Below are 15,367 nucleotides of genomic sequence, written 5' to 3'. Positions count from 1 at the left end.
ACTGACATGCCTAAAACGTGGCAGTTGCCTTTTATTAGCTCTTTAAGTTACACCCACACCCCCTCCCATCCTTACTCCTGCAGGGTAGGACTTTTCAGTTTCAGAAAATTGAGATTCCCTAATTTGATTATATCTTTGCTTCGGAACGTTGCATGTGCTCGATATCAATGTCCTCTTTTGTATTATGATTTTATCTTTACATAGAGACCAAATACGCCAAGTGTAGCCTCGTCTATCAGCAGCGACTTGAAATGGGTGCTTTGCATTCGCCACTTAATCGCGTTTCCGAAAGTATGATTTTCCTATCTATTAGATGGACGCAGTTCATGCAGATCTCCCTTCTTATTTTTATAATAAGCACACAGACATTCCAGAAACTTAGTTTCTAAAACGCTTATCTCGGTCTTAAATCAGCTCTACATTCCTGAAGCCGGGCCTCACATCTGTTTGGTCATTGGCGTATCTATGGTTACCAAAATCCAAAGGAGGGGGGGGGGGTCAGCCACACAGAGGAGAGTGCTAGCTCTTCTTTCATCTCTGGAAGCATTTTACTTTTTTTCCATGAAAAAAGGCATAAGGAGTGCCTGGAAGTATGACAGCTGGGGTGGACTAGTGCCCCGACGCATGTTTCCCAATTGCCCCTTCCAGGGGGTGTGCATATGGGGGTGTAGTGGGGTAGTGATACGGACCTTAAATGCAGGTGGCGCTGGCTGCAGTCAGACATGGGCCGCAACCTCCGGCGTTCCACGTCATCTGTCCCCACCCACTCCTGATGCATCAGAGGGTGGGAGGGGAGGATGACACTGTGGGACATGTTCCCATGGCAACCAAACCCAGCGCACACTGCAAAGAATGGTGGGAGTGATTTGTTGGAGGCGGTCTTCAAGGGAAATGTATGTGTGTGGGAGTGATATTAAGCTGTGAGGAAGTGAAAATATGTGGCAGTAAATGGACAAGGGGAGTGATAGTGTGAAAAAGTGTGTCTTATGAAACTCAATGGCTAGATCACTGCATAGGAACTCATGCAGTGATACTTAAATATTAGTAACATTAAATATGCCAGAAATTCCCCAGCGCACCAAGTGCACAAATCCAAAGTGAGTTGCCAATAATTTAATCGCCAGGTGCATATGAGTATGTAGTGAAAAAAATAAAAATTCCATCATAAGGATATGATCCACCTTTACTTTCAATCTCATTTTCTTTAAAATCCACAAAACACTCCCAGATGGTAGTGCTAGAAAGCTAGAAGATAAAAAAAAAATGGGGAATCCAACATAAAAAGGGGAAAGATAATAGAGCATGTGGTATTAAGACATAAAATATGTCCTTTTCAGTCCAAAAAACAAACCAACACCGTCACTAAGATGTAAAATAGAGACCACGATATGGGAGGATATCCAGGTGCTTATCACAAAATTAGAACATTATCAAAAGGTTAATTTATTTCAGTTCTTCAATTCAAAAAGTGAAACTCATATATTATATAGAGTCATTACAAACAGAGTGATCTATTTCAAGTGTTTATTTCTGTTAGTCATAGAATCGTAGAGTTGGAAGGGACCTCCTGGGTCATCTGGTCCAACCCTCTGCTCAAAGCAGGATTCACTAAATCATCCCAATAGAATCATAGAATGGTAGAGTTGGAAGGGACCTCCTGGGTCATCTGGTTGATGATTATGGCGTACAGCCAATGAAAACACAAAAATCATCTCAATAAATTAAAATAATTAACAAAAAACACCTGCTAAGGCTTCCTATGCTTTTTAACCCTCCGTCACATACAATAGGCCTGACAGGCACATCTTTTACTTTCATTTCTCCTTCCTCACCAGATTGTGAGGAAATCCCCTCCCTCCAGGTAGTCTCCTGTCTCTAGCAGCTCTGTGAAAGCTCATACCACAGTTGGATTGCAGAGCTTCAGGAGGACAGATATAACTGCGCTAATCTCTCAGGCTCATTGTATGTCAACACGTCACACTCAATAAGGTTGGTATTTTATGTTTTTATTCATCACAATTGTTTATTTAGCTTGTTTTATGAATGTATAGCACAAAGTGTGAGGATATTTCATAGAAATAAGGCAGATTAAAAAAGAAAGTGTGCTGCTCAGGCATATACAGTAGTTCCCTAACAAATAATCTGAAGCAAGAGAAGGAATATCTGCTGAAATGGAGAGGAAAATGTACAATTTATCAAAAAACCTTGATGTTGAGGAAGTAACAAACATGCTGTTAGATGATGCAGACCCCACACTGAATGAGGATTTAGGAGAGGAAAGTGAAATTGATTCTCATGATGAGGTGGAAGTATGTGAAGTGGATTCTGAAACAGAGCAAGATGGTGACAGTGATGAGGATGAAGATGTAGAATCTTATTATATGGGAAAAGATAAAAAAAACAATGGAACAAGAAGCCACTCCAGAAAAAACGTAGGGAACCTCAAAACATTATTACTCCCCTTCCTGCAGTTATAGGAACTGCAAGTAATGCAAAAACTGCAGTTGAATGCTGGAATAGTTTATTCACAGATGACATTCTGGACTCTATTGTCACATATACCAACCAATATATAGACATTATAAAGGACAAGTTCATCTGCAACAGAACCATCAAGGCCACAGATGAAATAGAACTGCGTGATTTTTTTGGATTATTATACCTTGCTGGAGCTTATAGGGCAAATAGACAAAGTTTGGAGGAACTTTGGAGTAAAGATGGGGATGAAGTTGAAAAATTTGGCCATATGTCCATAAACAGATTCAAGCTTCTAATTCGTTGCCTTCGGTTTGACGACAGAACTACCCGAACCGAACGTAAAACACATGACCGACTTGCTCCAATTCGTGATATATTCCAAAAATTTGTTGAAAACTGTAAAAAAGCTATTGCCCTGGGGAGAATCTCACTATTGACGAAATGCTCCCTGGTTTTCGTGGTAAATGTGCCTTTCGTCAATATATTCCATCAAAGCCTAACAAATATGGAATAAAAATGTATGCCCTTGTTGATGCCAGTAAGACCTACACTTACAACCTGGAAGTTTATGCAGGAAAACAACCAGAAGGTCCTTACTGTGTCAGCAACAAACCCAGTGATGTTGTAAAAAGACTGGCTGAGCCCTTATTTGGATCGGGTCGCAATAGAACAGCTGACAATTGGTTTTCAAATTGTGATCTGATTGATTATCTGAAAATGCAGAAGCTTTCATATGTCAGAACTGTAAGAAAAAATTAAAAAAGAATTGCCTACACAGTTTGTAAGTGTGAAAGGGAGACAACAGTACAGCAGTATGTTTGCATTCCATAATGGAAAGGTTTTGGTTTCCTATGTACCACAAGCAAAAAAAATTGTACTTCTATCAACACTTCATGATGATGATGCCATCGATCCTGGGACTGAGGCACAAAAAAACCCGGAAATAATTACATTTTATAATGCAACCAAAGGGGATATTGATACAGCTGATCAGATGTGCTCAACTTTCAACGTCAGCAGAAACACCAAACGCAGGCCAATGGTCATATTTTTTGCTATGTTGAATTTGGGTGGTATAAATTCACAAGTCTTTTACCTTGAAAACAAGCTTGAACCACTCCGTAGACGATTCTATCTGAAAAAATTGGCCCATGAACTAGTGCTTGGAGAGCTACGCAGGAGAAGTATGAAAACAATCGGTATCCCCTCTCGCCTTCAAGTTCAGCTCAAAAGATTCCGCCCAGAAGATGATAGTGAAAATTCACCACCTGCACCACCTCCCAAAAGAAGGAGATGCACCACCTGCACCACGGAAAGCGGAATCAGAAGGCTTTCTAATTATGAATGTCACAAATGTCATAATGCAATCTGTCTGATGTGTAATTCTTGCTCTTTGCTCTGCAAGTGTAATTTTTCTGGGGAAACTTCAGGATCTAATTCTGATTGAATATGTGTTTAATAATACTTAAGGTACCTTTAAAATTAAGTTTGTTTCCATAAATTTTCTTTGTAGACTTTTTTGACAGTCGAACTGGGGACTATTTGGCGGGAGTTTTGAAATGTTTGTATTTCAGAGTTATTAGTTTTATGTTAAGTAAATGGGTTTTTTTTGCACCTAATTATGTGTAGTCTCTTTTATTACATCCCTATGAAGGTCACTGATCACTTTTAGAGCACTGAAATTGCAAACATTAGATATAGGTATTTTTCTAGCCTGCGCCTGACAGTCACATTGTATGTGAACTCGTTAGAACCGATATTGTATGTGACGGAGGGTTAAAAAGGTCCCTTAGTCTGTTTCGGTAGGCTCCACAATCATGGGGAAGACTGCTGACTTGACAGATGTCCAGAAGGCAGTCATTGACCCACTCCTCAAGGTGGGTAAGCCATAAAAGGTCATTGCTAAAGAATCTGGCTGTTCAGAGTGCTGTATCCAAGCATAGTAATAGAAAGTTGAGAGTAAGGAAAAAGTGTGGTAGAAAAAGGTGCACATGCAACCAGGATAACCGCAGCCTTGAAAGGATTAAGGAAAGGCAATTCAAAAATTTGGGGGAGCTTCACAAGGAGTGGACTGCTGCTGGAGTCATTGCTTCAAGAACTACCACACAGACATATCCAGGACATAGGCAACAAGTGTCGCATTCCTTGTGTCATGACCATAGTCGATGCCAGAAGCGTCTTACCTGGGCCAAGGAGAAGACCTGAACTGTTGCTCAGTGGTCCAAGGTGTTTTCAGATGAAAGTAAATTTTGCATTTCATTTGGAAATCAAGGTCCCAGAGTCTGGAGGAAGAGTGGAGAGGCACACAATCCAAGCTGCTTGAGGTCTAGTGGGAAGTTTCCACAATCAGTGATGGTTTGGGGAGCCATGTCATCTGCTGGTGTAGCTCCACTGTGTTTTATAAAGACCAAAGTCAGCGCAGCCGTCTACCAGGAAATTTTAGAGCACTTCATGCTTCCCTATGCCGACAAGCTTTTTGGAGGTGGAAATTTCATTCTCCAGCAGGACTTGGCCACACTACCAAAAGTACCAATACCTGGTTTAAAAACAGCAGTATCACTGAGCTTGATTGGCAGCAAACTCGCCTGCCCTTAACTCCATAGAGAATCTATGGGGTATTGTCAAGAGGAAGATGAGACATCAGACCCAACAATGTAGACGAACGGAAGGCTGCTATCAAAGCAACCTGGGCTTCCATAACACCTCAGCAGTGCCACAGGCTGATCGCCTCCATGCCACGCTGCATTGATGCAGTAATTGATGCAAAAGGAGCCCTGACCAAGTATTGAGTGCATTTACTAAACATACATTTCAGTAGGTCAACATTTTGAATTTTAAAAACATTTTTCAAGCTGTTGCTATGAAGTATTCTAATTTACAGAGATAATGACTTTTGTGTTTTCATTGGCTGTAAGCCATAATCATCAACATTAACAGAAATAAACACTTGAAATAGATCACTCTGTTTGTAATGACTCTATATAATGAGTTTCACTTTTTGTATTGAAGAACTGAAATAAATTAACCTTTTGATGATATTCCAATTTAGTGAGAAGCACCTGTAAATCAGCAGAACTCTTCATTTTCCTGTCTTCATATTTGAAGTTGTTCTCAAGCGACAGGGTTGGGTAGTAATGAAGAGACCACCAAGCTTCTCCATGTTCATGCTTGGAAGGATAAGGTGAAGCTTCAGAACCATAAATTGGCTGAACGAGGGTGGTGTCTCGCGGTGTTTTGTTTATGGTTCTGAAGCTCCAACAAATCACTCCCACCATTCTTTGCAGTGTGCACTGGCCACAGCCGGCTGGATTTGGTTGCCGTGGGAACGTGTCCCTCAATTTCATCCTCCCCTCCCACCCTCTGACACTTCAGGAGCGGGCAGGGACTGATGACATGAGCTGCCGCTTCCAGCCCATGTCTGACCGCTGCCAGCGCTATTAATCTGCTTAACACCTGTGACACCTGTTTTTAAGGACCGCATCACTTATGCCTTTGTTTATTGAATGCTGTGTCTCCTGCATTAGTGAGGTGTCACTATTCATGGTATAGATCTTGTGTCCATGACTTTGCACTGAGCACTTTACTATTTACTTCCTCATACTTGTATACTTACCTTTTGCACTTACGATCTATATCACGGTTGTGAATTGATACCAGCCTCTTGCGGTGTATTTACACCTTTACCTCTGCATTGTAATTTTAGCATTATACCATAAATTCATGCAGTGTGTGTATATATTTTGTTTGCAGCCTTAATTATGGTGAATATGATTTTGACCTATTAGTACCTATTTTGAGACATACGAGGTTGTGAAAATTTCTACTTTAGACTTATTAAATTGCAATAGTAAATACAAATGTCTCTCTGATACTTAGTCATCTCAATATTTGCCCACTAGATGGCTTTATCATACCATAGCAACATTCCCTCCTGATAGATTTTGGTACTTATGAATGTACTTGTACATATTTCTACTTATTATTGCGATTGTTCCTGGACTTGGGTATCACTCTGTTCTGAATTCTCCCCCACCCTTTTCCTGTCTTGTATAAAAAAAATTCTTATTTTAATTACTCAATAAAGATTGTTAATTTTATTCTTGGGTTTACACACTTCCTTTTACACCTTTTGGTTGCTTCACAGTGATTGAAAGTTGCCGGCTGCCAGCAGCCGGGCTCTCAGTGCAGTGGCTGCACAGCCTTAGGGCTCTCACACGTCAGTGTCTCTGGTACCTGTGGTGACAGTTTCCACACGTATTAAAGACACTGACATGTTTAGGCCCATTCAAATGAATGGGTTTGTGCACATGTTTTTTACCCGCTGCACGGACCGTAAAACTTCACACATCTGTGTGACACGTACCATCACCTGGGAATTAGCGGAACAGTTAGCGCTGTTCTCAAGTGCCGTGTGCTGAACGCTGCCCTCATCATTGTCCCCTGGTGACTCTGCGATCAGCAGCAGCAGGGGATAATGATGAGTAGTAGTCTGCTCCCGCTGTCTCCAACTGTAAAAATAATAAAATTAAAAAAATCCTTATACTCACCAGTCCGAAGATGTCCCCCTCTGTAATCCACCTGACCTCTCACGCAGAGGAGTTGGGGAGAATAACTCGCTCCAGCAAGCGAGCCCTGGAGCTGCGCTCAGCGAGCAGTGTCCTGTCATTCACTGAGCTCAGCGCAGCTCCGGGGCCCGTTTTCTGGAGCGAGTCATTCTTCCCGGCTCCTCTGCATGAGCTGTCAGGTGGATTACAGAGGGGGACAGGTGAGTATAAGGATTTTTTAAATTTTATTCTTATTTTTGCAGTTGGACACTGCAAGAGCAGAATACTACTCTCAACATTGTCCCCTGCTGGTGCTGATTGCAGTGCAAGCAGAGGACAATGATGAGGGTAACATTCAGCACCCAGCGTTTGGGAACAGTGCTAACTGTACTGCTGATTACCAGGCGCCAGTACGTGTGACCCTGATGTGGCACATGGGCGGAACACTGCTGCCACACAGGTACACACGGATATGGATATCTCCAGTGCTGTTTTTCCAGTACCAGAAATATCCGGACGTGTGATATGGGCCTTAGAACGCTATTAATCTGCAGGCAAATTAACCCCTTATCTGCAGGTTACTATTTTTTTTTTTTTAATTAATATATATGACCGTTCCCTTTTAAAGAAGCAGAAATGTTGGTAGAGTGCATCTGTTGTAGAGTGGAGATATCTGGAACTTCTATATTTTAGGTTTTTTTTTTTGTTTTTTTTTTTGAGGATTTTGTAAATGTTGCATTTTTCATCCATTTTTGCAGGTATTACAAATAATGTTGAAATTGATGCAACCAAAGCAGTTTCCTCATACAATCTGGACTGTTACAGGTACGTATTCCTTGTGCTGATCTTGTGCCATCTTTGCTCTTGGCTGCAAAGTTGTAAAATGTTATATCTTGTTTGAAGGATCCATACTTTGCCACCCGCCTGACGTCACAATTGCGTCAGATGGATCCCGTGATACGGATCTGCCCTTTGCACCAACGTGACGTTCCGCATCCCCTTGGGGACATGTTAGCTCAGATTGGTACCATTCTACACAAACTCCCCCCGTCCACACAAGTACAGGAAGGTACTGGGAGTGAGAAGAGGTGGCCCACTCAGTCACTGATGTGGCACCACACTCGCTCACACCCCTGACAGGCTGAGAGGCCCCTCTCACTGATCCCAGTGAAACAGAACTTTGTCAGCCTGGTAGAGCTGCCACCAGTTTCTATTAGATATGACGGGAATTATATCGGGCCAGAAACCAGCCCCGGTAGCATGAGGATTAAGCCGAACAATGGACTTGTGGATCGAGATAAAAGAGCAGCCCAAGGTTAAATTTATATATTTAATCGCCTTAAGGGCACACTAGACGATACACTGTAATACATAAGGGTTATACATAAATAATTAATAATACATAATGGTCAGAGATGCAAACACAATAGTAGTGGTACAATAGAGATAAGCAGATATTAAGAGTCAGTTATAAGGCTTAGCTTGTGGGGGAGGGCTGCCACATGGGAGGCTTGTGGGTCCCTCTGTGGGTTGACTTCCCTCACATGATGTGTCGTCGCGACCTCTCAGAGAAAAAGCACTAGACCAGAGCTGCAGGAGTGTTTAACCCCTCTGGGACACCCCCCTCTTGTTCCCTGGGCTGGACCTAAATCTCCACCCCTGGCCTCCATCAGCTTTAGACTCCAGAAACTAAAATGGGTTATAATTCCTTTAATGGATGCTCCTATGGAGCCGGTTCTGGTGTCACCGGATCCAGCCGGGCCCCTGCTATGCGTGGAGACCAAACACAGTGGCCCTAGAGGTTTCCAAAAGGCTGTGCTGGGTATCTCCCCATCCCTACGTGCTAGACTGGGCTGGAAGCCAGGCTGACATTCCCCATTCTCTTGGGATCTTGAAAATCTATTTTGGGACTAACTAGGACATATAGTATTTCCATAACTCTGTATTGAATTCTAGTTGTCTGACACAATGGGAGGCCGCATGGCTTGGGTCCACAGGGGGTCTTCCTGTGGCAGCTCAGCTGATGGGGGAGGTGTAGCTCCTTGACTTGAAGCTGCTAGGTGAGAATTTGGTCACTCAGGGTCTCTTCGTCCCCTCCCTCCTCCTTGGCTTTAGAAGTGTCCAGTTACAACTGTACACTGTAGCCGTTTATAATCCCCTGCCAAATAGGATACAATGATTGACATATGAAGAATATTGGAGATGTAATCCCATCTTGTAATAAATGATATCCTAGATGGATGTTTAACCCCTTTACGACGAGGTCAGTAACAGTGCGTAGCTGCGCCCTGGGCCTTATGGTACTATTATGCATGCTACAATCACACCCGCGCACAAGCGGTGTAGGGCGATAGCTTCCGGGTGTCAGCTGACACCCGGCAGCTATGTGCCAGGAGCAGTCAAGCACCGCTGCTGGCACATTAACCCCTGAAATGCTGCGATTTAAGTCAATTGCCGCATTCCGGGAGCAAGTGGAGGTAAGCACCGATACTTACCTCCTCTCCGGTGTCCCGCACTGTCTCTGCCGGGTCCCGGATGTTGTCACGGTGACCCGATGTCGTCATGACTGCATCTGCGTCACCAGGAGGCAAGAAGTTACTTTCGTTATGCGCAGTGCTTGACCAAAGTAATCTCTGCATGCAGCGCGGACAGGCTGCTGCATCTCTATGCTATATAAGCGATCATACTGCAAATAGTGAAAGTCCCATAGTGGGACAAGTAAAGTGTCAAAGTGGAAAAAAAAATTGTAAAAATATAAATAAAATGAAGAAAATAAAAAATACAGTATACTGTACCCATAAATAATATGAAAAAAAATAAAAATAAACCAATAAAAGTACACTGATTAGTATCGCCGTGTCCGGAACGACCTGACCTATCAAAACTCTCCCACTAGTTAACCTTTTTAGTGAGCACTGTAAAAAAAATAAAATAAAAAACAAAGCAAAAAAACAATGTTATATCATCATACTGCCAGACACAAAAAAATGGAATAATTCGCGATCAAAAAGACAAATGTAAATAAAAATGGTACCGCTGAAAACGTCATCTTGTCCCGCAAAAAAAAACAAGCCGCCATACAGCTCCATCAGCCAAAAAAGAAGTTAAAGCTCACAGAATAAAGTGATACTAAAATTGTTTGTTTCTATAATTACAGTGCCTACAAGTAGTATTCAACCCCCTGCAGATTTAGCTGGTTTGATAAGATGCAAATAAGTTAGAGCCTTCAAACTGCAAACGAGAGTAGGTTTTATGAACAGAAGCATAAATCTTACAAACCGAAAAGTTATGTTGCTCAGTTGAATTTTATTAAATTTTAAACATAAAAGTGTGGGTCTATTATTATACAACCCCTATGTTTAATATTTTGTGGAATAACCCTTGTTTGCAATTACAGCTAATAATCGTCTTTTATAAGTCCTGATCAGGCCGGCACAGGTCTGTGGAGTTATCTTGGCCCACTCCTCCATGCAGATCTTCTCCAAGTTATCTAGGTTCTTTGGGTGTCTCATGTGGACTTTATTCTTGAGCTCCTTCCACAAGTTTTCAATTGGGTTAAGGTCAGGAGACTGACTAGGCCACTCCAACACCTTGACTTTTTCCCTCTTGAACCAGGCCTTGGTTTTCTTGGCTGTGTGCTTTGGGTCGTTGTCTTGTTGGAAGATGAAATTACGACCCATCTTAAGATCCTTGATGGAGGAGCGGAGGTTCTTGGCCAAAATCTCCAGGTAGGCCGTGCTATCCATCTTCCCATGGATGTGGACCAGATGGCCAGGCCCCTTGGCTGAGAAACAGCCCCACAGCATGATGCTGCCACCACCATGCTTGACTGTAGGGATGGTATTCTTGGGGTCGTATGCAGTGCCATCCAGTCTCCAAACGTCATGTGTGTGGTTGGCACCAAAGATCTCGATCTTGGTCTCATCAGACCATAGAACCTTGAACCAGTCTGTCTCAGAGTCCTCCAAGTGATCATGAGCAAACTGTAGACGAGCCTTGACATGACGCTTTGAAAGTAAAGGTACCTTACGGGCTCGTCTAGAACGGAGACCATTGCGGTGGAGTACGTTACTTATGGTATAGACTGAAACCAATGTCCCCACTGCCATGAGATCTTCCCGGAGCTCCTTCCTTGTTGTACTTGGGTTAGCCTTGACTCTTCGGACAAGCCTGGCCTCGGCACGGGAGGACACTTTCAAAGGCTGTCCTGGCCGTGGAAGGCTAACAGTAGTTCCATAAGCCTTCCACTTACGGATGATGCTCCCAACAGTGGAGACAGGTAGGCCCAACTCCTTGGAAAGGGTTTTGTACCCCTTGCCAGCCTTGTGACCCTCCACGATCTTGTCTCTGATGGCCTTGGAATGCTCCTTTGTCTTTCCCATGTTGACCATGTCTGAGTGCTGTTCACAAGTTTGGGGAGGGTCTTAAATAGTCAGAAAAGGCTGGCAAAAGAGATCTTTAATCCACACATGTGAAGCTCATTATTCTTGGTGCCTGAACTACTTCTTAATACTTTAGGGGGACCAAACAGAATTCTTGTGGTTTGAGGGGTTGAATAATAAATGACACTCTGAATTAACTTTTTAACGTTTTTAAAAAAAAAAAAAAAAATTTGCTGCAGTGCATTTCCCACTTCCAGGCTGATCTACAGTACAAATGTCACAATACCAAGTTAATTCCGCATGTGTCAACCAGCTAAATCTGCAGGGGGTTGAATACTACTTGTAGGCACTGTAGTTTTTATTGTGTAAAAGCGCCAAAACCTAAAAAACTCTATAAATGTGGTACCGCTGTAAACGTACTGACCCGAAGAATAACGCTGCTTTATCAATTTTACCACATGTGGAAAGGCATAAAAAAAATAAATCCTAAATTGTTTTTTGTTTATTCTGCCTCCCAAAAATTGGAATAGAAAGCAATCAAAAAATGTCACGTGCCGCAAGATGGTAAAAACATCAACTTATCCCGCAAAAAAACAAGCCGTCACATGACTCTGTCGGACAAAATCTGGAAAAATTATAGCTCTCAAAATATGGCAATGCAAAAACTATTCTTTGCAAATAAAAAAGCGTCTTTTAGTGTGTGACAGCTGTCAATCATAAAAACCCGATATGAATCTGGCATCGCTGTAATCGCACCGACCCGAAGAATAAAGTCATCTAATCACTTATACCACACGAGGAACGGCATGAAAAATAAACGTTGGGGTTGTGGTTGTGCTAGGGTTGGGATGTTTTCAAAAGTAAAGAAAAAAAAATGACGATATGGCGACCAGTGTTGAGTGCTAGTGCTCGCTGCTTGAGTTGCATCGGGTGCTCGGGTATGCACTGAGTATCGCATGTGCTCAAGTGACATGCTCTAGTCTCTGCCTCATATGCTTCGTGGCCAAAAAAAGTTTCGTGGATTTTCTTCCATGCACGAGCGATCCTCGCATGATTTTTTTGGGGGTTTCTAATAACCATGAAACATGCGGGGCGGGGACTCTAGCCTGTCACTCGAGCTCCCGCGATACATGGTGCATACCCAAGAACCCGATGCAAACTCAAGTAGCTAGCACTTGCACTCAAGACTAATGACCACTTATTCAGAATGATGACCTAATGTTATCAAATTCTGTGTCGTACCTCTGGGTTCAAAATGTTTACTATACCCCTTGATAAAATCCTTGAGGGGTCTAGTTTCCAAAATGGGGTCAGTTGTGGGTGGTTTCCACTGTTTAGGCACATCAGGGGCTCTCCAAACGCGACATGGCGTCCGCTAATTATTGAAGAAAATTTTACATTCAAAAACTCAAATGGCGCTCCTTCCCTTCCGAACCCTGCCTTGCGCCCAAACAGTGGTTTTCCCCCACATATGGGGTATTGCGTGCTCAGGAGAAATTTCACAAGAAATTTTGGGGTCCATCTTTTCCTGTTACCCTTGCGAAAATAAAATTGGGGTCTAAAGTAACATTCTTGTGCAAAAAAGTTAAATGTGCATTTTTTTTCTTCCACATTACAAAAATTCCTGTGCAGCACCTGGAGGGTTAATTAACTTTTTGAATGTGGTTTTGAGCACCTTGAGGGGTGCAGTTTTTAGAATGGTGTCACTTTTGGGTATTTTCTGTCATATAGACCCCTCAAAGTCACTTAAATGTGATGTGGTCCCAAAAAAATGGTTTTGTTAATTTTGTTGGAAAAATGAGAAATCACTGGTTAACTTTTAACCCTTATAACTTCCTAAAAAAAAAAAAAAGTTTCCAAAGTTGTGCTGATGTAAAGTAGACATGTGGGAAATGTTATTAACTATTTTGTGGTACATATCGCTCTGATTTAAGGGCATGAAAATTCAACATTTGAAAATTGCGAAATTTCTGCCAAATTTCCGTTTTTCGTGTTTTTTTTTTTTTTGTTGTTGTTTTTTTACAAATAAACGCAAGTCATATTGAAGAAATTTTACCACTATCATGAACTATAAGATGTCATGAAAAAACAGTCTCAGAATCAGGGGAATCCTTTGAAGCACGTTCCAGAGTTATTACCTCATAAAGTGACAGTGGTCAGAATTGTAAAAATTGGCCTGGTCATTAACGTGCAAACCACCCTCGGGGGTAAAGGGGTTAAAGGGCTGTTCTGGTTCATGGAAAAAACCTAAAGAGGTTGTCCAGAGTTATTTGAGAATTTCCACTGGGTGGATCTAATTTAAAAATTCACTAATCAGGCAGTGCTTACAGAAGCCGTGCCACCTTCTGGCCACATCCTGCCAGTGTTATTGACAGAAGTGGTATTGCTGACCCGTTTACAGCCAGAAATGGGACTAGGCTGCTGGGCCATTGCTTGGCTGCAGTAGTCATGTGTTGTAGACGGGGGGATGCAGCCGCAAGGCGGTGGTACAGCTTCAGCAAGTAAGTATCTGCTTGTAGTATAAAACATGCCATTTTTAGATTTGCATTCTCTCAGGCAGGAGCTGTGCACTTTTACCCCCTGAGCTAAGCACTTCTCAGCAGTCTATTGAGAAATTGGTGGAGATCTCAAGACTGGACCCCTACTGATCTGCAGGGAGTTAGACTTGCATTAGAATAAATATTTAAAAAATTTCAAACGTTATGCTTAAAGGGGTTTTCACCACAAACAAGTTGGATGGATGTGTTTTAAATAAAATGACCCTGTGCTGAGATAATCTTATAAATGTGCCCCCACTGTGTACTTTGTGTAACGGGTCTGGGAGGTGGAACCTCTGAGCAACTATACAAGGGGGCGGTCCTTGTAAGGAAGCGGGTGGCTCCCAGGGAAGACGGGCAGGTAGTCACGGCAAGTGACAGGGACAGTCTCTGGGTAGAAGGGCAGGTAGTCACGGCAAGTGACAGGGACAGTCTCTGGGTAGAAGGGCAGGTAGTCACGGCAAGTGACAGGGACAGTCTCTGGGTAGAAGGGCAGGTAGTCACGGCAAGTGACAGGGACAGTCTCTGGGTAGAAGGGCAGGTAGTCACGGCAAGTGACAGGGACAGTCTCTGGGTAGAAGGGCAGGTTGTCACGGCAAGTGACAGGGACAGTCTCTGGGTAGAAGGACAGCAGGCAGGTGGCTGGTGAGCGCACCCAGGTGAGCGGGCGAGAGTCTCTGGACAGGCAGGTGGTCACGGCAAGTGACGGCAGAACCTCCAGGTAGACTAGCAGACAGGTAGCAGGTGGATGTTCCCAGGTGAGCGGGCAAGAGTCTCGGGACAGGCAGGTGGTCACGGCAAGTGACGGCAGAGCCTCCAGGTAGACTAGCAGACAGGTAGCAGGTGGACGCTCCCAGGTGAGCGGGCAAGAGTCTCTGGACAGGCAGGTGGTCACGGCAAGTGACGGCAGAGCCTCCAGGTAGGCTAGCAGGCAGGTAGCAGGTGAGCGCTCCCAGGTGAGCGGGCAAGAGTCTCTGTACAGGCAGGTGGTCACGGCAAGTGACGGCAGAGCCTCCAGGTAGGCTAGCAGGCAGGTAGCAGGTGAGCGCTCCCAGGTGAGCGGGCAGGCTGGTCCATAGACAGACTTGACAGGTGTCGGAAGGCAGACCGTCGGACCGCAGGCTTGCAAGCAGGTAAGCAGATATCAGGCAGGTATCAAGCAGGAATCTGGCAGGTGACTGGCAGGTAACAAGCAGGAATCTGGCAGGTAACTGGTAACGGGACCTGAGGGCTGAAGCAGAGTGAAGGCTTTGCAACAACATTGCTCGGGCACCTCCATTTTGGAGGAGGTGCCTTATATATGGTGAAGTCCTCCGGCCATTGGCCGGGGACTCCTTAGGACGGCGCGCGCGGCCCCTTTAAGAGAGGGGGAGCACGCGCCCTAAGCACCGTGGCCGGGAAGCAGCGCGCGCTGCCAGCAGAGCGG

At 43.7% G+C, this 15,367-nt stretch overlaps 1 protein-coding gene across 2 annotated transcripts in view; it reads left to right on the top strand.

The window, feature by feature from the left end:
- Positions 1-15,367, top strand: part of LOC141257803 (protein Mis18-alpha-like) — a 115,086-nt gene that overhangs the window by 14,545 nt on the left and 85,174 nt on the right. For both annotated transcript variants that reach the window (XM_073672802.1, XM_073672803.1), the window contains exon 2: positions 7,781-7,847. In XM_073672802.1, coding sequence (XP_073528903.1) covers positions 7,781-7,847 — 67 coding nt within the window. The remainder of the gene's footprint in view (positions 1-7,780; positions 7,848-15,367) is intronic.

This window comes from Phyllobates terribilis, unplaced genomic scaffold (genome assembly GCF_046119375.1).
Source record: "Phyllobates terribilis strain yellow unplaced genomic scaffold, ASM4611937v1 Scaffold_3__8_contigs__length_932513732, whole genome shotgun sequence".
NCBI lineage: Eukaryota > Metazoa > Chordata > Amphibia > Anura > Dendrobatidae > Phyllobates > Phyllobates terribilis.
Note: the sequence above shows the minus strand (reverse complement) of the source record. Positions and strands in the feature narration are given on the sequence as shown.